General features: G+C 39.5%; 1 protein-coding gene across 8 annotated transcripts in view; it reads left to right on the top strand.

Moving 5' to 3' along the window:
- NKTR (natural killer cell triggering receptor) overlaps window positions 1-24,788 on the top strand; it is a 38,989-nt gene that overhangs the window by 8,078 nt on the left and 6,123 nt on the right. For 3 of the 8 annotated variants that reach the window (XM_030967458.1, XM_030967432.1, XM_030967440.1), the window contains 11 exons: window positions 726-800; window positions 4,021-4,128; window positions 4,751-4,795; window positions 6,469-6,556; window positions 14,323-14,352; window positions 15,167-15,312; window positions 17,019-17,241; window positions 17,784-17,936; window positions 18,965-19,052; window positions 20,427-20,572; window positions 21,507-24,443. In XM_030967458.1, the coding sequence (XP_030823318.1) occupies window positions 726-800; window positions 4,021-4,128; window positions 4,751-4,795; window positions 6,469-6,556; window positions 14,323-14,352; window positions 15,167-15,312; window positions 17,019-17,241; window positions 17,784-17,936; window positions 18,965-19,052; window positions 20,427-20,572; window positions 21,507-24,443 (4,039 nt within the window). Of the gene's footprint in view, window positions 1-725; window positions 801-4,020; window positions 4,129-4,153; window positions 4,796-5,114; window positions 6,557-14,322; window positions 14,353-15,166; window positions 15,313-17,018; window positions 17,242-17,783; window positions 17,937-18,964; window positions 19,053-20,426; window positions 20,573-21,506; window positions 24,444-24,788 lie in introns of those variants that run through there. The other 5 variants (XM_030967466.1, XM_030967450.1, XM_030967493.1 and 2 more) reach the window with 4 other exon arrangements.

The raw sequence follows: 24,788 nt of genomic DNA, 5'->3' as shown, positions 1-24,788 counted from the left end.
AAATAGAAAATGTAAATCAATTTTAAAACCAGTTTTCTTTATATTCAACCACTTTTCAGCAGTATTTTAATAGATTTGGAAGGTCCATAACACAACCACCACCAGTAGCAAAGAGAAAATATTTAGTTCATAATATCTGGCAAGTGGAGCATTAGTCCTGCCTGCCTTTCATCTTCCCTGTTTGATTCATCTGGGTTTTTTTCAAACTGAAGGATTTTAGGCCAAGAGTGCCAATGCAGCTGTAATCCTCAGCACAATATGGAGCTAAGCCAGTTAGACTTTGTAGGTAATGATCACAGGGAAAACTGTGCAAATGTGATTATTAATGTATTTGTATAAACACAGTAATTGGGGAGGGAATTGCTCCAGCTCTCTGAGGATCTGTATTTATGGGAAATCATTTTCAAAATGGAAAAGATCTGACATGATTAAACTATTTTAGTAAATCAGCTTGGCTTTCCAGGTTCAAATCACAATGGAATCTCTAGGTCTTCTGATAAATTGGATGGAATGTTATTACTTATTGTCTGTTTTTTACTACTCTGTTATTCTTCTTTCTTGCTGTGTGTTCTAATATATGCACACTTAAGATATTTTCTTATTCTGCTTGATAAAGTAACCTTTTCTCAGAAAATTACAATTTTAGAATATACAGATTGATTTATATGCAGATTTTCTTATTCCAGCCAGTTCTAAAAATCTATTTTTTTAAAATTATTTTCTAGTTGGTCGAATTATGTTTCAGCTCTTCTCAGACATTTGTCCAAAGACTTGTAAGAACTTCCTCTGCTTGTGCTCGGGTATGTAGCTGATATTTCAGATTTTTATTGTTAATCAATTACATTTTTAATGTTAGCAATTTTATTGATAGTGATTTTATTGATAGTTATGAATGTCTTCTTCCATCTTCTGCCCAACAGTGAGGCTTCTATGGATTATTTTACAACCTGTAGAGATACCAATTTTTTCTTTATTAATTATGTATTTTTCAAAGATTTCATACATTTAGGAGCATACTTTTGCTTTTCACTTCTGGGTCTGCAGTAGAGACAACACTGGTGATGTTCTGTTGGTACAGGAATGTAACTGTTTGAGTAAGTTTAAAATTAATACTAAATAGGGATTTTTTTATTGATAATAATTATTTGTTTATCCAAGTACAAACCACAGCCACCTGCAAGGCCTGTGCCCACCTGAGGAGGTAAATTACAGTGGAGAGGTGATGCTGTCCCATTCTGGACCATATGATCTGCATAAAGCCATCATCAAGCCATGGTATTTTTGGCAGATGGAGGAGGACAGAGTGATCCTGGCATTGCTGTCAGAAGTAGATTTGGCCCCTGGAAATGTCCTTTTTAAATTCCAGCAGGTGGCCTTGCAGATGCTGCCCACCTGTGGAACAAAGCTGGGCCCATCTGCTGTGGTGTTTGTCAGGAGCTGATTCCCTTCTGATCCCAAACTGGCACCCCTTGGCACCCAATTCACAGAGGGTCACACTGAGCTGCCAGTCCAGGTGCTACCAGGGCAGCCAATTCCCCTCTGCCATCCCATTGCCAAGGGCTTTGCAGGGCATGGAAAGAGCTGCTTAGGCAGGATGGGGCACAAAGACAAGGATTTTTCTTTTCCTGCCAAACTTCATGCATGTCTAAAGCAAAAAGAACAAGGCTGGTGTTTGGCCTGAAGCAGAAGAGAAGCTGAGCTCAAGAGCAGCGTGCTGGATGTTGTGTGAAAGTGTCTGGGCTTAGGGAGGTGCTGCAACCCTTGCCAGTGGAACAACTGCTGTGTCTTGTACCTGACTGGGAAAGCACTGGCAGTACCCAAAAGGGGGGTAATAAAAGGGATGGGGACTTCTGGCCACAGCCAAAGCTCCCATCTCACCACCAGCTCTGTTTAAGAGCTTTAATTTTAAGCTTTAAAAGGAACAGAAATGTTATTTACGTGTTCATAACATATAACTTCTGAAAATACCATGAAAGTATTGCAATGCCATAAAAATCCTTCATTTGTGTGAAGTATAGCATAGATCACCCATTTCATTGTTAAATTTTGAAGTTCTAAAATGTTTCAACTGATGTAATATTTTTTGGAAAATGTGTAAAAACTCCTCACTGGAGGGTTTTATGATATTCCATCTTATTAAAACAATTCAAATGCAGACTCCAGTCTGAACTGCTTTTCACTTCTGGGTCTGCAGTAGAGGCAGCCCTGGTGATGTTCTGTTGGCACAGGAATGTAACTGTTCCAGCTCAATGCCATGCAGGATCCCATCTCTGAGGGGATTTTCCATAGCCCTGAGGGACATCCTGAGACATGACCAAACTTGCAGGCAGATATTCCATGGTGGTGTTTGATGAAGGTTTTCAGTGCTGTACGAAGAGGGGAGGAGTGTGTCCATCCCTGTAATAAACAGCTTTGCTTGCATAACTCATGTGGAAATCAAAAATGAGGTAGGAGGAGGAGTGGATTGGGATTATGGGTGTGGAGAGCCAGGTAAATAACTAATAAATATGTATTCCATGAGTGAGGGAGGATAAACAGCAGTGCCCTGAGTGGGTTTTGTGCCACAAAGTCCCCTTTGCCCTGGCAGTGATGGCTTGGAATGGCAAATCTGGGATGATTGAGCTGGCAGGTAATTTGGGGTGGCAGAGTAATAGATTGCAGCAGGGGAGTGTTGGCTCTGGGTAATGAGTGTATCTGCATTTCTGAGAGTGCAGAATATTTGGTGAAATGTCCTCTAAGCCAGCATCAAATACCTATTCCATAACCAGTGATGGGGTGAAACTGAACATTGGGTTATTAGTCCTGTTATTTATTCTGTTAATTCTTGTTTCAGTGCACTGCATCTCCTGTACATGTGGATTATGTGGTGCTTTAACTGTTGTACAGTGTATAATATTATAATAATAATCTTTTAACTGTAATGGCCACATTTTACCACCTCCCCTCCTCTGGGAAGCTCCAGTCAGTGTCTCTTGACCAGCATAAATCCCTCATGGACCTACTGCCTAGAACCTCACCCTGCCAGTCACTGTCACCTCATCCACAAGCCCAGGGCAGCTTCTCTTCTGAATTTTGGAAGAAGTGCAAATGAAACTTGAGGTTGTGGGACCACTAAATCAAAAATCACCAGTCCACTTGATCTGCAGCTGCTGTAAAGGGCTGGCCTGACAAGGATTGGGGAAGGTGTGGAAGCTTGGAGCAGCTCAGTCCCTGTACATGTGGATAATGTGGGGCTTTAACTGTTGTACAGTGTATAATATTATTATTTTTATTATAACCTATTACTGTTAATTGCCACATTTTGCCAGCTCCCCTCCTCTGGGAAGCTCCAGTCAGTGTCTCTTGACCAGCATAAATCCCTCATGGACCTACTGCCTTGAACCTCAGCCCTTCCTGTCATTGTCACCTCATCCAGAAGCCCAGGGCAGCTTCTCTTCTGAATTTTGAAGAAGTGCAAATGAAACTTGAGGTTTTGGGATCAGTAACTCAAAAATCTCCAGCCCACCTGATCTGCAGCTGCTGTAAAGGGCTGGCCAGACACTGCGCATGGATTGGGGAAGGTGTGGAAGCTTAGAGTGGCTCAGTCCCTCTTTTCCAAGTGTGGATCACACTGAAACTGAGTTGAAACCTGTTTTCCTTGGCTTTTCTCTTGGGAATCATCTGGCACATCCAGATGTGTGAGTGGTTTGAAAAGGATACTGTGACCTGCATAGGAGTGTAGCTGTACCCACAGAAAATAGCTAACCCACCATTATCCTGAACTCTTGTTTTTTTATAAATTATCCTGAGTAGATTTACACACTCCTCCTTGAGGGGGAAAAGGAGATTTTTTAAGAAACAACCTGATTTTCACCTCTGAGTCCCCTTGTAAAGATCCCCGTTCTGGATGGTGAAAAGGCATCAGGTAGGACTGTGTTATCTTTTAGTTATGGCTGCCATGTCCATTAGAACTAGGGAGGGAAACCTTTGGAATTTGTTCAGTGACAATCTGTGGATTCTTTTTGTTTCACCTTCTTGCAGGTGAAAAAGGAATTGGCAAAACAACTGGGAAGAAGCTGTGCTACAAAGGCACCACGTTCCATCGTGTGGTTAAAAACTTCATGATTCAGGGTGGGGACTTCAGTGAAGGTAAAATGGGCTTTTAAAACTGCCATGTTTGAAATGGGCCAGAAATGTTATCATTTTTGTGTTCATAACTTCAGAAAATACCATGAAAGTGTTACAATGCCATAAAAATCCTTCATTTGTGTGAAGTATAGCATAGATCACCCATTGCATTGTTAATTTTTGAAGTTCTAAAATGTTTCAGCTGATGTAATATTTGTTTGGAAAAAACTCCTCACTGAAGGATTTTATGATATTCCATCTTATTAAAACAATTCAAGTGCAAACTCTAGTCTGAACTGCTTTTCACTTCTGGGTTTGCAATAGAGGCAACCCTGGTGATGTTCTGTTGGTACAGGAATTTAACTGTTTGAATAAGTTTAAAATAAATAATAAAGCATTAAATGAGCTAGAAATGTCTCCAGAAGGAGTTTTTCTGGATTTTTAGTTCCTTTCCTGAAATACCTGTCCTTACCAAAATGTCTGTTTTCACTGTGTCCTGAAATCCTGGGACCAAAAGAGCCTGAGGATGGAACCTCCTATTTTGAGAGTCAAGTGCCGGTGGAATGTTATGCACAGCTTTTATATAAATGAAACAAAAAGTTTTCAACCAAAAGTTGTTTCATTGCTGCTTTTTGATCTGTAGGTAATGGAAAAGGAGGTGAATCTATTTATGGTGGCTATTTCAAAGGTAAGAGCAAATATCAAATATGTCTTTGCAGATTCTCTGTTCAGTCCTGAGATAAACAAGTCTTGATTCCCAAACTACTTAATGAAAACAGGTTCACTCATAGATCACATTTTTGCATGAAACTAATGTTGCATGAGAATTCCTTTTATATGCATGACTTTCGGATAATTTTTTGTTAATATTTAACTTAAATTGACAATTAATTAAGGCTAACATAATTGGTTAAACATGACTTTCAGCATGGAGGCTAGGCAACTTTATTCATGAATAAACTCCTATCTTCCTGCCTAAAACTGTCAACATATTCTTTTGTTTATAGAGAATGTGGTCTTTTGCAAAATGAAAAGGTAAGAGACAAAAGCTCAGTAACACAAATTCAAACTCTGTTCCCTTGTCCCCTCCCTAGTAAATTATATGTAGACAACTGCTAAGTCCCTTTGTAGATGGATATCTGTGTTGCTTGGAGAAATAAAGAGTTCTGTGTCTAACCTTTCTGAGGGTTCATGACTTATTCTGAGAGAAAATCCACATAATTCCAGCTCTAAACAGTGATTTCTTCTTTTGTTAATGTCCCTTTTCCTCCCCTTCCCTACTCAAGGTTTGTATGCTTAGGGTTTATTTCTGACTTTATTTATATGCTACACAAGTCATTTTCCTTGCAAAGAATTGAGAAATAAATGTACAATTACCTCTTGTAAAAATCTGTTGGAAGGAAAATGGTGAGTTTTTAAATTATTTGTTTAAAGACATAGAATTATTTCTTTAAAAAACCAGGTGGTTACTGCAATATTCAAGTGTTAAGACAGTGAATATATTTATTTACAGCTTCTGGTTCTGTGTGTGGTTAGATGCATGAAACTAAGTTTCTCTTAAAAAAGAGACACAGTTTGATGTGGGACTATTGAAGTTTTTAGTCAAGGAAAAGCTTGAACAGATCCATTTACTAAGAAGTTACTCAGGGTTTGTTTCTCATGGTGAGTGCTAAATATGCAGGATTGTGTTTTGATATGTGATCTAAAAATTAATAGCTTTGTACATTCAAATTGGTATTTTTATCTTTGGAAATGAGCTGGAGAAGATCTGGTTTTATATTCTGCTGTACAGCCAGAACTCCTCTTTAATTCACTGCAATATAAAATGCATGTTCTGTTTATTCTTAGTTGCTTTTATATTTAGATTCAGATACAGAGAGGTTTTTTCCCTTCTATGCTTTGAGACTTCCACTTTTGAGTGTAGAAGTGGCATTTTTAGTGTGCCATACCAGGGAAATAATCAGCTTTTTCTCCTGACCTTTCTACCTGGAGTGTCAATAACAGCATCATGTGTGTTAATTCCTGTTTTAGAATGTCAATAATTCTGCCAACCTTGTTCTTACCCAAATAACTCAGGATTTAAATCCATTCTCTAATGTTTATTGAAGACACTCATAATGGCTTGAATTATTTTTAATTAGAAATGTTTGCACTATATCGACACCATTTTAAGAACCAAAGTTTTGTCTCAACTGTAATTTGAAGAGACTTGTTTAAACCTGATTGTTGTTTTTCCTCCAACCTGTTCCTGTTTCTCCAGCAGCAGCAGAATTTCTCCTTAGAGCATCCATAAGTTACTAAGAAAACAACCTGCCTCCCTTGCCAGGGAAAATCTGACAAACATATTTTTTCTTCAAACAGATGAAAACTTTATTCTCAAACATGACAGAGCGTTCCTTTTGTCAATGGCAAACCGAGGGAAACATACCAATGGTTCCCAATTTTTCATGTGAGTAGAAGTGATCCCACAGTGGAGCTTTTCTTACACAGAGAAGCGCTGTTCATGAGAAAGATGGTATTGCTAAATTATCCATATCCATGTTCTCCATCTGATCCTGGCTAGGACTGAGTGGCACCTGCTGTAGGAATTACTAGAGATCAATATTTCCTTGTGGCATTCATTTAGATTAAACCTGGTGCTCATTGGATGTTCTTCCTTTGTGGCTTTTTTCCCTAAAAATATGATTTATGTTCAGTTCTTAGCGGCCAGGAAATAGATTCTTTGCTTTGTGGGTGCACAAATCTCATCAGATTATCTGCAAATGACAGTGATGAGCATTGTGTGTAAGGGGGAGTGAGATCTACAGGTGGTTTGTATGGTTTTGCTCTTTAAAAAATGATGATTTATGATTTGCTTTCGGGGGGTGTTTTGTTTGTTGTTTTTTCAGGAGAAGAATGAGTGGGAATTTTTATTTGTTTATTATGATTACTATTATTATTTTTTTTGAGTATTTGTTCCTGATATGCTTTTTTAATACATCATAATGCTGTTAACTTGTGCATATACCAACACTATGTAGATTGATGTGCTGATAATCAGATTTTTCCTTCATTACCTTTAAAAAATGTCATTCTAGTAACCACATTCTGTTAAATTCCAGAAATTACAGAAAACACTTTGACCTTTACTCATAAGTAAAACACTCAGGTCTGATAATTGGGGTTTCCAAGTCAAAGCAGGTGTATTTTAGGTTGAGTGTCAGTTTTTTAAGCTTGCAAACTTTGATGTGATTATTCCTTTTGTTAACTCCCTTTTCAAAATTGCCTCCTGTTAATCTTTACCAGTTTGTATTTGGAAAGAGCAGGTTGGTAACTTTAGTCTGGACATCCTTTGTGAAACAACAGTGGGGTTTGAAAAGTCAATTTTAGCATAGTTACTTAACTAGAAAAAAATCTTTTTTTCTTTGCCATCTTTCTTGGGGGATAAGAATGAATGGCGCTTCCCTGTCTTCAGTAAAGGAGTAAATTGTCCTCAGAAATTCTGTTTTTTTTTTCTTTGCCTGAAAAAGATCTTCAGTATGATATGATGTAGTTCAGATAAGAAACATTTTTAGGTCTTTTCCTAAAAAATGTCCTGAAAATGGAAGATGCATAGGAACCTAAAAGAAAGTCTCACACTTAGCACTGTTTAGACATTCCATAGAGATAAAATTGTTTCAAAAGCTTGTTTTCTGTTCCCTTCAAAGGAAATTGTACATGTTGTGCTTCATTACAATAAATCTGAAAGGATATGTGTGCACATTAATATGGAAAACAGTTTATATAAATACAACTCCATGCCTTAATAAGCTCTCTGAAGGCATTGCTTCATTATTTTTTACTTGGTGACTTGCCTTTGGGTTCTCTTGCCTTAATTTTCCATTTTGAAGCTTATCTGAACATTAAACATGAAAACCTAATGATGTCACATCAGTCAAGCAGCTGTCATTTGAGGGCTCTAAAGTTTCTTTTCTCTCCTGCATTTGATTCCAAAGTCATCTTCTTTCCCTGATGCTTGGTAGGCTCAGCTTGTTCAATCAGATTTAAACACCTTGTCTCTCCCCACACACCAAAACAACCCAAGGTTGTGTTGGATACTAAATTATAATTAACACAGGCCAATAAATGAAGATTATTTCAAAGCACTTTCATCATATATATAGAAGTATTTTGAAAGATGCAGATTCCTTGAAAAATTCTGATTTTTTTTTCATAGCATCACTTTAAAAAGTGCGAGTTCAGTGGGAATTGAGGCAGAGTAAGAAACCTAAAAACTTCCACGTGAGCTGGATTCACCTGAGCTCTGCAGGAATCCAGAGCTGGATTTAGCTCTGGTTAGGCTTAGCTTTAGGCTTCTGGGGTGTCCTCTGTGGCCTTCAGGATGAGGATGCTCTGGAGCTCCTGCCTTCCCATGCAGATTTAATGTCTGAGAAGGCACCAGCCTGCTCTGGAGCCAGGGAGAGAATCAGGATTGCAAGTGGGAAGCAGCTCCTAAAGGTTGTATCTAGGCAGTTTGTGCCTTCACTTTAACATACAGTTTATTAAAGCAGTTAGTCTTGCTGGGTGGCATTTGTCTGATGACTTTAGGGAATGTGTAGTGCATCTATAGAGCTTTTCTTTAATAAAATATTTTCTTCTTTTATGTTTTAAGCTGAAATTAAAATGTGTTTTTTATACTCCCAGTAATGCTCAGTTTCTCTGTAGTTTATCATTAAGAAAAATATTCTTCAAATGTTTAACCTGAAGAGTGTGTGAAAGGCAATATTCAGTGGTAGCCTTCAGATTATTATTTTTTTTAATATTTGTATCTATTTCATTTCATTGATAGTTCATCTGAGCTTCTTTAGAGCTCTGCATTTGTTGTCAGGGATGAGAACTCTGTATTTTATACACATCTAATGTGTCAAATAAGGAGTGCAAATAAGTGATCATTTTTTCTAGAACAGTTTGTCCAAGTAGGGCTAAAATAATAGCAAGGATCCTGACTATAAGGGTTCTGTTAATTCATCAGAATTCCCTGCTCTCCAGAGAAAAGTTGTGTTTGGAATAATGAGTCTTTACAGGAAGTAATCAGGCAACAAATATCTCTTTGACATATTGCACCAGCAAACCAGGCACAGGAATGCAATGCCTAAAAGTTGATTTGAAGTGGACAGTTTTACTTGAAACAGAATGTCCAGACTCATTTTAATGTAAACAATCATCTGAGCCATCCTAAAAAATCATCAGCTTTCTTGGAGTAGTCAGGAATTTCTCTGGCATGGAAGAGCTTGGAGGATTTATGGGCAACAGTGAGAGCTGGGCATGGAGAAGGCAGTGGAAGTGATGTTAGGAGGCGTCAGGGAAAAGCATGGACTGAAATCCAGGTGTGCTGGAGAGTGGCACAGTGCACAGGTGGAGGGAGTCAGAAATGTGTCTGTGCAGTATCAGAAGTGCTGGGTTTAATGCTTGTAGACTATTTTCCTCCCTATTTTGGCTTTTTTTTCCCTTAACTGAGTAGGAGCAACAGTTGAGCAGGAAGGAGAAAGTGGAGCTGAGGGAGGATTGTGAGTTCAGTGCACATGTGCTGTAAATAGGCCAAGTCTGCTCTCATGTGCCTGAGAAACAGTTCCTGCTCTGGAGGAACACAGCATTTTGCAGTTCAGCAGAAAGGATCCAGAGAGAATCCCTTTAGATTTGTAAAATACTGCAATTTCACTTTTCTGTACCCAAAGGTTTCTAGCAGTTCATTGCAGGCTTGTGTTGGAGAGAGTTGTAAAGGCACCAGGTCAGAAATTGACTCTGTGTTCAGGGAGCCCCACTCTTGATTTTTTTTCGTGAATAACTTCCTGTAGAACCCTCAGTGATTTTACAAGTGTTCTAAACCAATGTGAGGGTGTAAATCTGTAACTGTCCTCTTTCCATTCCAAGCTAGGAATCCCCAGGATGGGGCAGAGATTGGCAGGAACCACTCCAGAATCATCTTTTCTTTTTCTGTCTCTCCAGTAGCTGCTTTGAACTGCTGCTGCCACCATCAGCAGCAGTAACTGGGGGAGCACAGACAGAGCTGATCCCAGGGCTGTTCTGGATTTTCCAGCTCAGTGGCTGCATTCCTCTGGGGGATGTTCTGGAGCCATGTGCTCCCTTCTCTTTTTTTCTGGAAATCTCTTGTCTCTTCAGAGCCATTCCATCATTCCTGTGGCTCACCTGCCAGGGAGGAATTCCCAGTACAGAATAGTGCAGTTCTGGTGAAAATGAGGGAATAAAGTAACATTGATGACTCCTGATCCTCCCACTGCTCAGCTCTGTTTCCCTCTCACACCAAATCTGCCAAACTCCATTTGTAGCAAACCACAAGTGCCCCTGCAGATGGAAGAGTGAAGCAGCAATAGGAAGCAAAACAAAGTAACCTCTTTGTGAAAAGAGGGAAGTTTTGTGTCATAATTATTTAATTATAGTTCAGCTGTGGAGTGTGCTGAGGAATAAACCCTTAGTGCAACCTAAAGAGGAGTCCTGAGTTCTGTTCCTTATCAGTTCAAATGCTTGGAGTTCTTGTCTCTCTGTTCCACAGCTATTTAAAACTTGAGTCTGATTTCCTATTACTGACAGATTTTTTTTTTTCCTTATTGAGGGTGTTGTTAGTTTAATATGTCTCTCAAGCTCTGCTTTCTTGCTCAGAACTAAATAGGATTTTTTGGTTTAAAAATGTTTTACTGTGTGGTGCCATGCCCAGTTCATAAACTGAAACAAAGGAACCACTTTGATCTGCTAAATGAAGGATAAAATAATTTGGGAGTACTCTTGTTTTGATTTTACAAATTATTTCTGAATGTTACCAGCTCATTAAAAGTAGTTCATATCATTTTGGTGTCCCAAACCAGGTATTTTTCTAATCAACAGTTAATAATTTCCTTTTTTTTTGTTGTTGTTGTGAATGAAATACCTTTGAGCTAATTATTGAACAGTTAACTAATACAAAAATGAAAAAATGTGAAATGGAAGGGGCTGATGTTGCATTATCTTTGAGCATTATTGGTACACGTGTACTTCTCACACAAGCAGGTCCTATTGGCTTGATCAAAAGTTTATGGAAAAATGAAAATGTTCCCAGGATGCTTAAATGTGTCATCAATAACAAAGAGATAATTAATCACTGATAGTTTGTTGGGGATGAGGGGAGGGCTGTGGATTAAGCTCAGCTGATAATGCAGTTTTCAAACATTGCTGCTGCTCAGAATTACACCAGGGTAAAATCCAGCATCAGCTGCTGCAGCTGTTTGGGCTTTTTTTGCACCTGCAATGTGATTTTTGTTCTAAAATTCTGAGCAGAAGCAATCAATGCACATATTTTAGAGAAAACACTGATTTTTCTTACTTGTAGAAAAGCTTCATAGTAGGAGGAGGATGTAGCTAACTGTGGACTGGCTGCAGTTGGGAACTCCTGGCTGCGCACGTTTCCTCTGTGAATCCAAACATTTGTGTGCCAGCCTGGGGAGTTCCTGCTTGGGAACGGATTCAGCAGAACCTCTGAACCCCTGTGGAGCTGCAAGCATGTGAATAAACCCCCAGAAATTGCTTATTCATCTGCTTCAAGTTGGGCATTTTTTGCTGGATTGAGACTCAGAGGGGAGTGGGGGCATTCTCTTTCTAACTGTTTGTTTTTTGCAGTAGTTTTGCAAGCAGGTTTTGTCTCGAGTTTTCTTTTTGTTTTTAAGGAGAACTTTAGTTTTCAAAGTGTATTCTAAAGAAAATTTAGAGCCCTCTTTTAGGCATCCTTTTTCTGCATACAACTTGATTAATAATAATTTTAAACTTGTATTTAATAAAACATAGACTCAGTTTTGTCTGAAAATGTATTACAATTTATTTCTGCCATTTTTGTGTAAAATTTACAGAAACAGTGTTACATCGTGCGCTCCAAAGGTAATGTCTCATTCCTCTAAGGCTGTGTCCTTTCCTTTTCTTTCTGTTTTTCTCTTTCTTGTTTTTCTGATCATATTGTTATGTGCATTGAACCCTTTCTTAGGCCTGAGGTTCTTTGGGGGGTGGGTAAGAACATGCTTTTATCAAAAAAGATGATTTTCTCTTCAGCAATTTAAACTTGAATGAAGAAAGGTATTTGTCCTTCTGTAATTAACCTGCATAACAGTGTCTATTAAAAGGCAGATTTTGAATGGTTAAAATGATGAGAGCTCTATATAGAAATGTTCTAATAAAGTATTATTTTGGGGGGATGAACTCATCATGGCTTTAGGTTTCCCCAGTGCCAAGACAGGAGGTAGGTTTGCTCCTGGTTAAGTTCTGAAGCCAAAGCAAATATTCAAGGATCGATGCAGAAAACCTTGGAATGCTTTTTTAAAGTGCACCTTTGCAGAATAAATGTCACATTACAGCCCTGACCCTGAGGTGAGAAAACTTTCAAAGGCACCACAAGGATTTAGGGCTCTGTTTTCCATGGAAATTGTTCAGTCACCCAAGTCCTTGTGGTGCATCTGAAAGGTTTTCCTGCGGGACAAAGCTTCTCCTGGAGTTCTGTCTTGGTGAACAAGGACAACACCCTGTTTATTTTACCTCAGAGTGCCAGGGGAGTGGGGCAGCCTCTGCATGGTTTTAATGCACCAACCACCCCTTCCTCTGCTCAGTAAGCACCAGTCCAAAGGCAGCTCCTGCTTAGGTAATTTGCTTAATTAGTCTCCAATGCTGCTGCAGCATGGCAGGAGCACCTGCAGCCTCCCCAGCCCTGGTTTTGAGCTTATTGCTGTTTCCAGCTAATTCTAAACCCTCAGTCTTCACTACTACTGGTTTCATTGAAGTAACCCACTTCTATTTTTTTCACCCCTTTAAATCAGCTTCATAATTAAACTGTTTACTTAGCAGCAGGTTGTTAATGCAGTTAACTCTTGCTTCAAGAGCTTCAAAAGCCATAAGGATTTTTCTTTTTGTAGCAATGTGCTGTGTTAGCAAGGAAAAATCAAAGAACACCCACTGCTATTGAGAAATTTAATGTTGTGTTAATAGCATTTCTTCTCCTGTGTTAACCCAAAGAAGCTTTCTGTATTATTCACTGTTAAGGAAGTGGGTGGGCTGGTTGACATTTGGAGCTTAAAAAAAAAAAAAAATCAAGAGTGTAAACACTCCTGATTCACAGTTCCACCTTTTGGGATGTGTTCAGCACTGCAGGGTTTTTTGACCTAACAGTTCAAAACTCGAGCAAAGAGAAGTGTTTAAGAAGTAATATTTTATTCTAGCAGTAAAAAACTTCATACCAAATCTGTGTTATTGTAAATCTGGAAAAATCACCTGTGATTGATTATTTATTTTGAGTTCATTGGAAGAAAGCTTTAAAAGCACAATAGGGCTTGGGAGGAGAGAGAGAGAGAATGTTTTCAGAAGTGATTTCTATTTTATTTCTCCCCCAATATTTGAGCAGGCTCTGATGTTCTTTACTCAATATTCCTGCATAGCAGGATCCCCTGTGCTGCAGGAATTCAGGCTCACTTGGAGAAGTAACTTTAGTTTGTTTTTAGAAAAGGATTCACAACATTAGAATCCAAAAGATTTGTACAAAAGGCTCAGTGTGAGAAGCTGAAAAACAGGGAGGAAATCTGCATTTATCAGTGAAGTGTAGGTGGCACAGAATGTCTGCTGTTGATTTTGGGAAGCCTGTGCAGTTTTGAGCTGAAGTGTTTGATGGTTTAAGACATAAATATTGCTTTGTATTCTGAGTCAGGAGGCCAAGCAGGTAAATGGAGAGTGAGAAAGAAGTGGTGGGAGGTGAGGGGAAGCAGAGAATCTCTCACATATCATAACTCTTCTTTTTTAAAATAAACTGTCTTTAAAGTGACCTTGCAATCTAAGAAGCTAACAAGCTCAGAAACATTTAAATCCCATTGGTCACCTAATATTTATCACCAAATTGTATCTTCTCTGTGATTAAAAATCATAAAGTTACATTAAATGTGTATTTAAAGACACTTGGAAATTGTTTACTGCATGCATGAAATGATACTTGGTACAGCTTTCAGTATGCACACTTAGCTAAACTTCAGACAAACACCATGTAAAAGTTTAAGAAAGCCTGTGTGTATAATCTGTAATTTTAATTTGTTAATTCCATATATTTAACTGTGTTTTTTCACTATTTTTGTCTTACCTTCACCTCTTTTTTTTTTCTGTGTCATTCTCCTCTTTTACTTCATCTGAATCCCTGATTTTATTTTGTTTTACCATCTTCCCATCTTGCTGTTTGTCCAACAGAACAACAAAACCTGCTCCTCATCTCGATGGGTAAGAATCCTTTCATATTTCTCAAATGATCGCTGAAGTTTGAGAGTTATATTGAAAGTAGACAACAATGGGGAAACAAATCCTTAACTCTGTGGAAATTATACAATGGGATGAGATGGAAAACAAAAGTTTCAGTTCTATAAAAATTTCAAGTTGCAACTTATTTCCTAAAGCTGGACAAAAATTTGAATTGTCTTAAATCCTAGGGTTATTTCTTTAAAACTGCTTGCTGCCCTCAGCCCATAAATTTGGGAGTTGAATTGCCAAACTCAATATATTTGAGCAGTCATCTCTTTTGGGGCTTGTTTTTATCTCTAAAATTTATGGGGCAAATGGAAGACAGGAAGAGAAATGTGGTACCACAGAACAAAACCAAGGATTCCTTCATTTTAACTGTCCCTGCAATGCCAGGGGGAAATTGTATCCTGGGTTTGTAGAGATCTATAAATTCTGCTTCTCTGGGGAGGAATTCTGTCATGTTTATAGATGGGCTCTTGATCCCTATTGCACAAAACTGCAAAAATAGAAGGGTGGGTTAGGAATTTTAATCTGTTTACCCTGCTCTTGTAGAGGAGACAAGACTGCTTCAATTTGAGGGAAGTACTTGATGTCAGACTGGATCTTTGTTTCACATTGCATAAAAATCTTAGCATTGTTGTCAACGTTCAACTTAAAATCATTAAAAAATCTTATTTAATGCATTAAGAGCTCAATGTTTCTATCTCAGACTGACTTTTTAAATGTGAAATTAATTGGAAAATCACCACAATGATTCATAGATGTTTTGTACTTTGTAAACACTTCCTTTCTGCAGTGTGCACGTTGTCTTTGGGCTGGTTATTTCTGGGTTTGAAGTCATAGAACAGATAGAAAATCTCAAAACCGACACCGCCAGCAGGCCCTACGCAGACGTGCGAGTCATTGACTGCGGGGTGCTGGTCACCAGCTCAGCCAAGGATGGTGAGTTCCCAGGATTTCATTCAACATTCCCAAAATTCATGATGTTTATGTGTGGTAAATGGATTTGTAGGGAATTCTCCAAGCCTGACAGAAGGCTCACACAGTGTGTGCATCTGTGTGCAAACCTTGAGATGAGAAATGCTGACTTAGAAATGCCATGGAATAGGACAGACATTGCTGAGAGAGAAATGGAACCAGGAACAAGTTTCAAAGGGTGGCCTTGCAAATAAGACTGGATACTTTGGAGAAATAGAACTATAAAAGATGCACTGTAGTGAGACCCACAAAGAGTAATTTGAGATGATTGGCTTTAAGGCATTTTCAGCATGGTGTGGCTAAACCTGATAGGCCAAGAAACACTTATATTATAACTAAATAATAGTTAGCTTCTAATTATAATAACGTCAATTATGACATCTGTATTGTCCCACCCTTCACATGAGACTGAAAATGGAATAAAAGTTTTTAAAACACCTCTCAGTTGCCCCAGCTCTGGGTCAGAAAAAGGCTTAATCCAACATCCCCCCCCCCAGGAGCTGTTCCTGATCTCTCTTCTTGCTGTGCTACAGAACTTGCTGAATGACAGAGTTCCTGTTGTTTTTCATGGGTCTCAGGGTGGCTTGTCCACTCTTGAAGCAAATAGGGAAGAACTCAAGGTCTGCTGGAGTTTAATCAATATAATTGTACCAGTGTGACCCTGGGAGCTCGGGGATTTCCCCCAGAACAGGAGGGACTGTAATCACTGAGAATTGAAAAATAAGATGGGTGATGATGTATCAGAATTTTAAACAGAAATGAGTGAGTCAGAGAAGGGCTTAATCCAACACTCATGTTCTCAGAGAGTACAACAATTCCATCAACAGCTAAAAATCATTATGGTAGACATGTAGAGTCTTAATTCTTGCAAGCCTGTAAAATGTAAATCTTGGTGTAGGAGAGGAAGGCACAGCAAAAAAAAAAAAATTCTGCCCTCAACATCTGTCCCCTGTTCATATTAGAGGTTGACATGACAAACTCAAAAAGGAATGTAAAGTTATTTTTCTGTGTTTAAAAGAGGGGACACAAATGTTTTTTTTTCTTAAAGTTGAATTTTGTGCACTCTCCAAAAGTTTATTTTAAGATTCTGTAAAGTCAGTATATACAATATATGTGGTCAAGCTCTATTTTCCTTTTCATGAAGATTCATAGAGAATAGATGATCTTAAATACATGTTTGGACAGTCTCTGTGAATTAGTGGAATGTTTCTACCTAATTTCTGATTTTCCTTAGGGTAAGGTGGTAATTTATCTCCTTTAGAGAAAGTCAAGAGGAGCTCTAGTGTAAAAGTGTGAGGATGCAGAAAAGAGGAAATAACAAAGTTTTAAAAATAAAAAATACACAACTGGGCCAGCAAACTAATTTGTTCTTAATCTTTGATTTGCAACCTGTGCATTGTTTCCAAAAGCACCTATTTTTTTTACTATAAGTGGTCTTTGCTTATCTGTGTGTTCTGTCTTTGCTGGAAAATATTTGTATAATACCAACATGGATTTAGACTGGGCACAATCAGATTAAATTTTATTTTGATTCTTTGATATTGTGAAAAAGTTCACAGAGCTTTTCTAAAATGGCCTATTTGTATATTTATACATCTATCAAATGATGTGCTTTGTGCTTTTACATGCACACACATGTGCACAGTATCAATTGAAAATATCTGTTCAAGCTTTGGAGAAGAAGAAGAAAGTTTGCTCTGACTCAGAAGCCTCAGAGTCCTCTTCCAGTGCATCCAGCTCTTCAGAATCCTCCTCTGAGAGTGAGGCTGAGAACGAAAGGAGCAGGAGGAAAAAGAGGAAAAGAAGAGCTAAAACCAAACAGTCCAGGAAACGAAGGAAGGAGGAGAGGAAGAAGGAGGATCCAAGGTGCAAGCGAACCTCAAGCCAAAGACGGTGACTGGTCTCTAAAATCTAACAATCGCAGTAAAATCTGGGGAGTTCTGCTTTGTTTTCATGAAGTGCTCAAGCAGTAAATATGAAAATGCTTTTAAGTTTGGGGTTTCCTGCATGATTTTATAAACAAACAAAAAAATCCTAAAGTTGAGCTTGTTGAGTTTTCCATTAAACGGAAGATCTTTTAGATAAAAGCAAGAGTAATGTTGAAATTACGAAATAGTATGTGAAACTATTCAGGGCTCAGCACACCTGTGTAAAAGTGAGACTTCAGGCTTATTGTAGAACTTTGTACATATATTTGGTTATATTTTAAAAGTGTCTCACAAGGTGTAAATGAAAAGCAGAATTACTTGCTGTAAAGCAAGAACTGCACTTTCTCTCCAGTAATAGCCACCCATCCTCCCTTTAGCCTAAAATGGGTTGTGGAACACATCTTGGTTGTTAAGCCAACTCTAAGTTTGATGCATCTTCTCTTGGAACCCAGTTGGCCAAGGGATTTCCCAGCTAACTGTGATTTCTCACCCTGCTCTTTCCCTTAGCAGCCTTTCTGACAAGAGCGATGTCGCAGACAAAGTCGACCTTAGCACCAAGCGGGACAAGCCCGTGGTACGTCCTGAGGAAATCCCCCCAGTGCCTGAAAATAGATTTTTGCTCAGAAGAGATGTGCCTGTTGTCAATGTAGAGCCTGAACCGTAAGGAACTCTGAGCTTTTTATTGTGACTTGCTGAAAACTGTGCATGAAATATTCCTGTTAACATTCTCTTGCTGGTGCTGCTGATTGCAGTGTCAGAGTTGCTGCATGTGGTCATTTCATTGTCCTTTTACAGTTTCTTTTCCTTGTGACCTGTGCCAGGGGTTTTCAGTGAGATCTTGAGATGATTTCATTGGTCTTTAAGGGTGTTAAACTCAATTAAAAACAACTAATGAATAATTTCAGAAGTAATCATGCAATGCAAACCACAGGAAATACTTGATTGCAAGGGAAACTTGGGATTGGGAGAGGTGATTTTTCATCTTTCTTAGACTGATGAAGAAACTTTGGTTCAGAATCAATCTCCTGGAATTTCATGACTTTAGCAATGTTTGAGGATAAGAGAAAATGCTCTTCTTTTGCTACAAAGGAAGTCACAAGTTCACGAGATGCTTTCCATGTGTTTTGTACCTCCACTGTCAAATTTCATTGCTTTTGTAGCTGAGCTAATCCATTACAGTGGGTTAGCTCTAAAATCAGTGTTGGGTTTGTTTGGTGTTGGGTTTTTATATTCCCTTAATGCTACAGTCTCCTGTAAGTCTTTTCTTGGAACATCACTCACATTCCCAAAGATTTCCTCACTATTTTTGGGGATATTACATGGGCTGAAAGAAGCAAAGCTTTGGAACTTGTGAACTATCCTGAACTGAGATCCTGAAACTCTTCTGCCCATGTTGTGTTCAGGATTTGTGCCCCAAACACAAGTTAACTTCTTGTGACAGTGTTTTGCAAGTTCATTGTTAACATTAATTTCTGTGTCAAGAGATCAGGCTGCACATTTGGTTGAAAACAAATACATGTTGATTTGCCTTTTGTTGCAGAACTCTCTTGCTTTGTTTCTTGAGAAAAAACACAGAGTTCTGTCTGAAAATGAATAAGATGATGAATATTTCTCATTTTTAACTTAAACTAATTGTAAGTTAATTGTGTTTTTTGCTGTGTAACTTCATACTTTATTAATTTATGTAGGAAGCTTCTTGATGCTGCACCAGTTCTGACTGACCAGAAACCATCAGTCTCTAAATCTGGACGAAAAATTAAAGGAAGAGGCACAATAGTATGTGACAATTTTATTTATTTCTTTATTTCCTCTCACCCAGAGTAACATCCCTGACTTAGAGCTTTGAATTTCCCTGGAGGGCTTTGTATGACACTTTATTTACATGTTGTAGGATCCAGTTTAGAAAGCATTGAAATCCTGTCAGGTAGTTGATTTTATAACACTTCTTTTCCATCCTTCCTGTGACTTCTTTTAACTTAAAAATTGTTTGGAGAAAAAAAAATGCCTAAATGGAATGTTTGGGAATGCTTGGGTAAATAAAGACTTGGGGAAAAATAACTTAAAGTGGAGTGGAATTGGCTTCTGCCAGATATTGGGGTTTCTGTCTTTTTTTCATCGTTTTGGCACCCTCTCAGCAAAATTAAGAATGAAAAAAAGATGTCATTTAGGGCTGGCAGTTGGAGAAACACATTTTTCCTCCATCTCTTACAGTCTTTTTTAGCACAGCTTCTGTCCAGGTGTGATGTTTTTCAAAATACTTGTTTGTAGGTTCCATGAGACTCCAGAGTACAAAATGTGAGAACTGGGGAGGTCCATGACACCCTGCAATCTTTTAGGCCATTCTTCTGTAAAAGCTGGTTTTCAAGAAGTCATTGCTTCAGCTGAAACAATAGGGAAGCTCAGGTTATCTTGATTTTGTTTTTTTATATAAGAAGGATGTTTTAAAACCTTCTGTAATTACCTGAATAAATAAATACACGCACCTTTGTGATTTTATTCTGGGGGACAATGCTTTTTTTTCCCCATTTTATTGCTTTTATAAGTGGCTCAAAATAATTGAGTCAAACCCAGATGTGCTTTTATTGAGTCAAGGAGGATCTGATTTCCTCACAGAATTTACCTAAGTGCGTATCCCACTGGGTAATGGAAAATAATGAGTTAGCAGTAGCAGAGTTCTTCTTTCTCTGCTGCACAAGTAGCTCTTGTTGCCTACTTAAATTCTCTGCCTAAGCATAATTTTTTTAATGTGAAGCTTCATTGCTCTTTTTGTGAAAGAGTTTTGAGGGGTTTTTTGTGATTTTTTTGTGTTCAGTTTTTTATTTTTTTAATTGCTTTAAAGTGACTTAATCTGAATTCCCATATCTGAAGAGTTGAACAGCAGTAACTTTTGCAATGAGGTTTGTCTTTTCTCCTACAAACCATGAAGAGTGACTGAAGTGAAACATCTGTGCTTTAAAAACGAGTGGGGTTATCTGCAGTAATTGCGTTATTCCAAAAGGGAATCCATGGCTTCCTCCTTGATTCTTCCTTTCACATTTCCAAAAGCTGGCTGAGCTGCTGGCCTCTCTCAGGCTTAGAAGTCTATATAAAAAGTATAAAAGGTGCAGTAGTTGTGTAAGAAAGCCTTGCTGTGTGTGTTTGCTGTCCCAGCGCTATCACACCCCGCCGCGGTCGCGCTCCTGCTCCGAGTCGGACGATGAGGAGAGCAGCGAGACCCCTCCCCACTGGAAGGAGGAGATGCAGAGGCTGCGGACGTACCGAGCCCCCAGCGGGGAGAAGTGGAGCAAAGGAGACAAGTAAGAGCCTCACCACCACAGCTTTGAGATGTCCTGGCCTTTGGGAAGCCCTCATTGGATGTGTGGATGTAACCACGGCAGTACCAGGATGAGAGGAAACAGCCTCAGGTTATGCCAGGGGAGGTTTAGATTGGATATTAGGGAATTATTTTTTTTACAGAAAACACTGGAGCAGGCTGCCGAGGAAAGTGTGGAGTCACCACCCCTGGAAGTGCTCCGAAAACATGGATGTGGCACCTGAGGACATTGTTTAGTGCTGAACCAGGTGGTGGGACTTGGTGACCTTAAAGATCTTTTCCAACCTTAAGGATTCAGTGATTCTCAAAGTGAGGAGAAGGCAACACAGTTTCTTTGGAGTAAAACAATCAAATCCACTAAGCCTTTATTGTTTTAGTTGTATGTTCTTTCAGCAGTTACAAACTGTGTGATGGATGGAAGTCAGCTCTCCAGAATTCCTGATGACTTGATGCTAAATATGAGCTTCTGTCAAATGACAGGAGATAAATCTTAAAAGGAAAACTTAAAAATATGTAACTGGTAGTGGTAGTGCATAATTGCAAATGTTTCAGATTATTCTTTTTTATGTACGGAGATGTTTTAAAACTTGTATTTAAGTGTGGTTTAAGGATCCTGTTTTGTAGAGGTCAAAGTCCTGCAGACTGAGGTAATTAAAACTTTAAATCTCTTTACACAGGTCCTAATATATGCGAAACTTGCTTGTGTTGGCTGATTTATTTCTTAGGGAGAAGTAGCTCTTGGTAGTGATGCAATTCTATATCTCAAAATGAGTGTAAGGAACTCAAAGCAATTCTCTGGTAATAAAATGTGTGCTAGGGTTTATGTAAACTTATTTAAAATTAAGTTTAAAAATACTTAATTTCTATAAATGTTTTTAAAGCTTTTGCACTTAGTCTGGGGTTTCTTTGTTTTCCAGGTTGAGTGACCCCTGTACCAGCAGATGGGATGAGAGGAGTGCATCCCGAAGATCCAGGTCTTGGTCCCATAACGGTTATGCTGATCTGAGCACTGTGAGATACTCCAGCCATCACAAGAAGCACAGGAAAGAGAAGAAGAAGGTGAAACATAAAAAGAAATCTAAAAAGCAGAAGCACTTCAAGAAGCACAAGCAAACAAAGAAAAAGAAGACATCAGCCTCATCAGATGTAGAATCCTCTCATTCCTTCCACAGGAGGACAAAATCATCCTGTGATCGTGAGAGGAAATCTCGTTCTTCCTCATTGTCTTCCAGGCGTTCATCCAGGAGGGACTGGTCTAAATCTGATAAGGAAGACCAGAGCTTGTCATCTTTATCAAGCAGAGGGTCTCGATCGTACTACAGGTCCAGATCCAGGTCTAGATCTAAATCAAGATCTTACTCCAGAAGAAGTTCTAGATCAAGATCAGCCTCTAAATCATCGCGATCTCGAAGTAGGTCACGGTCAAGTTCTAACCCCAGGCAGCAAAAGACTGTTCCCAATTCTCCACGGAATATTTCAGCACGGTTAAATGACACTAAGCTGACCAAGACTGCTGAGCCTGTCCGAGCAGTGATCCTGCCCAGTGACAAGGTTATTGTGCCACCAGTTGTCCCAGAAAACCTCCCTGTCATACCCTTAAGTGACAGTCCCCCACCTTCAAGATGGAAACCTGGGCAGAAACCTTGGAAGCCATCATATGAGCGCATTCAGGAGATGAAAGCTAAAACAACCCACTTAATTCCCACCCAAACTAATTACAATTTAGTGGTGGTTAAGGAGGCCAACACTTCTTCCTCCTATCGCAAGCAGGAGAGGAGCTCTGAGAGCGATCGGAGCGGTTATTCCAAAGGCCGCAGCGACAGGAGCTCGGAGAGCTGGCCCAGGTCCAGGAGCAGATCCTCTCGAAGCCGCTCCTACTCAAGATCTTACTCAAGGTCTAGAAGCCCATCGAGCTCCAGGACAAAATCCCCTTCTTCTGGCAGGTCACCGTCCCCCAGTAAATACCGCAGTGACAGGTCGGGGTACAGCGAGTCCACGTCCGACTATTCCCTCAGCGATGAGGACCGGCACAGGAGCAAAAGGAAATCCACATCCAGCGATCCCAAAGCTCGGGGCCTCAAACCGAGGCAGGAAACGAGCTCTGATAGCACTTTGCCTTACAAGCATCCAAAGGACTACGATGAGTCTTCCCAAGGGTTGAAGGAGAGTGACAGTTTGTCATCCTCAGACTTGTCCTCCGACAGTGAGCGCTCTGCCAAAGCCAAAGCAGTCCAAGAAAAAGAAGGCCGCTTTCCATTAGAAGGGGATGCTGAGAAACAGGATAAAAATAGCTTAAGTTGTGAGAGAGAGGAGGAGAAAGGCAAAGGTGAGCGGGATTCTGATCACTCCAAAAAGAAAGCAGCTAAGGAGAAATGCTCGGAGCAGCCCAGAGGTGGTGCAAAAACAAAACGCAAATCCTACTCAGGTAGCAAATGGGACTCAGAGTCCAACTCTGAAAGAGGAGAGGCAAAACATAACAGGGGAGATTCCAAACCCTCCTCTGGGAAAGAAGAAGGAGAGGCCACCTCAGGGTCTGACACAGAGCTTAGTGTTACCAAAAGGATAAAAAAACAATCCAATTCCTCAGAGGGCTTTTTGGGTTCTGACTGCACGTGGAAGACAAGCAAACAGTTGTCATCTTCTGAGTCTGAGAGTTCTTGTTCCAGCTCAGCAGACACTCGAAGCAAGTTGAAAAAACACAAACATGGGTTGAAAAAGACTCCTAAAAAATCACATTCCAAAAAAGCAAAAGAAAAATCGAAAGGCAAAAAGGAGAAAAAACACAAAGTCCAGAAAAGAAAAGAAATGTTTCATTGGCAGCCCCCCCTTGAGTTTGGGGAAGAAGAGGATGATGAGATAAATGACAAGCTGGTTACCAAGGATGATAAAAAAGAAAAGCAGCTTAGCAGGGACATAAAGGATAAAAAACAAGTTTATGAAAAGGATGAAATAGTCACAGATAAAATGGGAAATGGTGAAAAGTCATGTGTGAATGAAAACCTTTTAGATAAAAACACCACATGTGGGACCTCGCCAGATCGCAGCAACCTTAATAAAGAGCCCATTGAAACAAGCACTTCAACTGATATTTTAAACTCAGGAATAAACGTGGCTGCCTGCAAGAGTGAGATTAAACAAGTTGAAGAAAATAACCAGAATGGGCTGGAAGATGTTATTCAGACAGATGACAACATGGACATTTGTACTCCGGATCGTAACTCGCCAGGGAAGGTGGATGTGGATGTTTTGTCTCCTGTCATTCTCACTGCTAAACCTTTAAGTGCTGGTGTAAAAAAAGAATTACAGGTTGAGACCCCTGAGCAAGATGCTGTCAAACTGGGAAACAACACAAGAGACTTTAATATTAATAAAGAAGAAAAAGAAACGGGAAGGCAAGAAAATAACTCTGCCCCTGTGTCTGGTGCTAAAGACATTAGTTTAAAAAGTGAAATTTCTGAAAATACACCAAGCAATATGATAGACAATAAATGGAAGCCTTTGCAAGGTGTTGGTAACTTAAAACCAGCAACAATCAGTACGACCACAGAGGTTAAAAATGTAGCATCAGCCCCAGAGCCTAAACCAGCAGGTTTAAGAATTGAAATAAAAGCAAAAAATAAAGTAAGGCCTGGGTCTCTCTTTGATGAAGTGAGGAAAACAGCCCGGCTAAATCGTCGGCCAAGGAACCAAGAAAGTTCCAGTGAGGAGGAATCTCCGAGCAGAGATGACAACAGCCCTTCCAGGAGTCTCAGCAGGTCACGAAGTAAATCTGAGTCTAAATCCAGACACAGAACCAGGTCCATATCCTACAGTCACTCGAGAAGTCGATCCCGAAGTTCTACATATTCGTACAGGTGAGAAGCATGTGCTGCTCCCACAGCCAGCCCTGGCAAACTGAATGTTCTTATGTTTTCAAGGAATGCTTTTCAGGTTGTGTTTTTTGTGTTTTAACAGCCCTGTTTTATAGAACCACAGAGTGGTTTGGGTTGGAAGGGACCGCAAAGCCCATCCAGTTCCAGTTCCCCTGCTATGGCCTAGGACACCTTTCACTATCCCAGGCTGCTCCAAACCCTGTCCAGCCTGGCATTGGACACTTCCACTAATCCAGGGGCAGCCACAGCTTCTCTGGGCACCCTGTGTCAGTGTGAAGTGACCTCCTTGTCCTGTCCCTCCATCCCTTGTCCCACGTTCTTCTCCAG

This window comes from Camarhynchus parvulus, chromosome 2, assembly GCF_901933205.1.
Source record: "Camarhynchus parvulus chromosome 2, STF_HiC, whole genome shotgun sequence".
NCBI classification, from domain to species: domain Eukaryota; kingdom Metazoa; phylum Chordata; class Aves; order Passeriformes; family Thraupidae; genus Camarhynchus; species Camarhynchus parvulus.
This window is presented reverse-complemented; position numbering and strand designations above follow the sequence as displayed.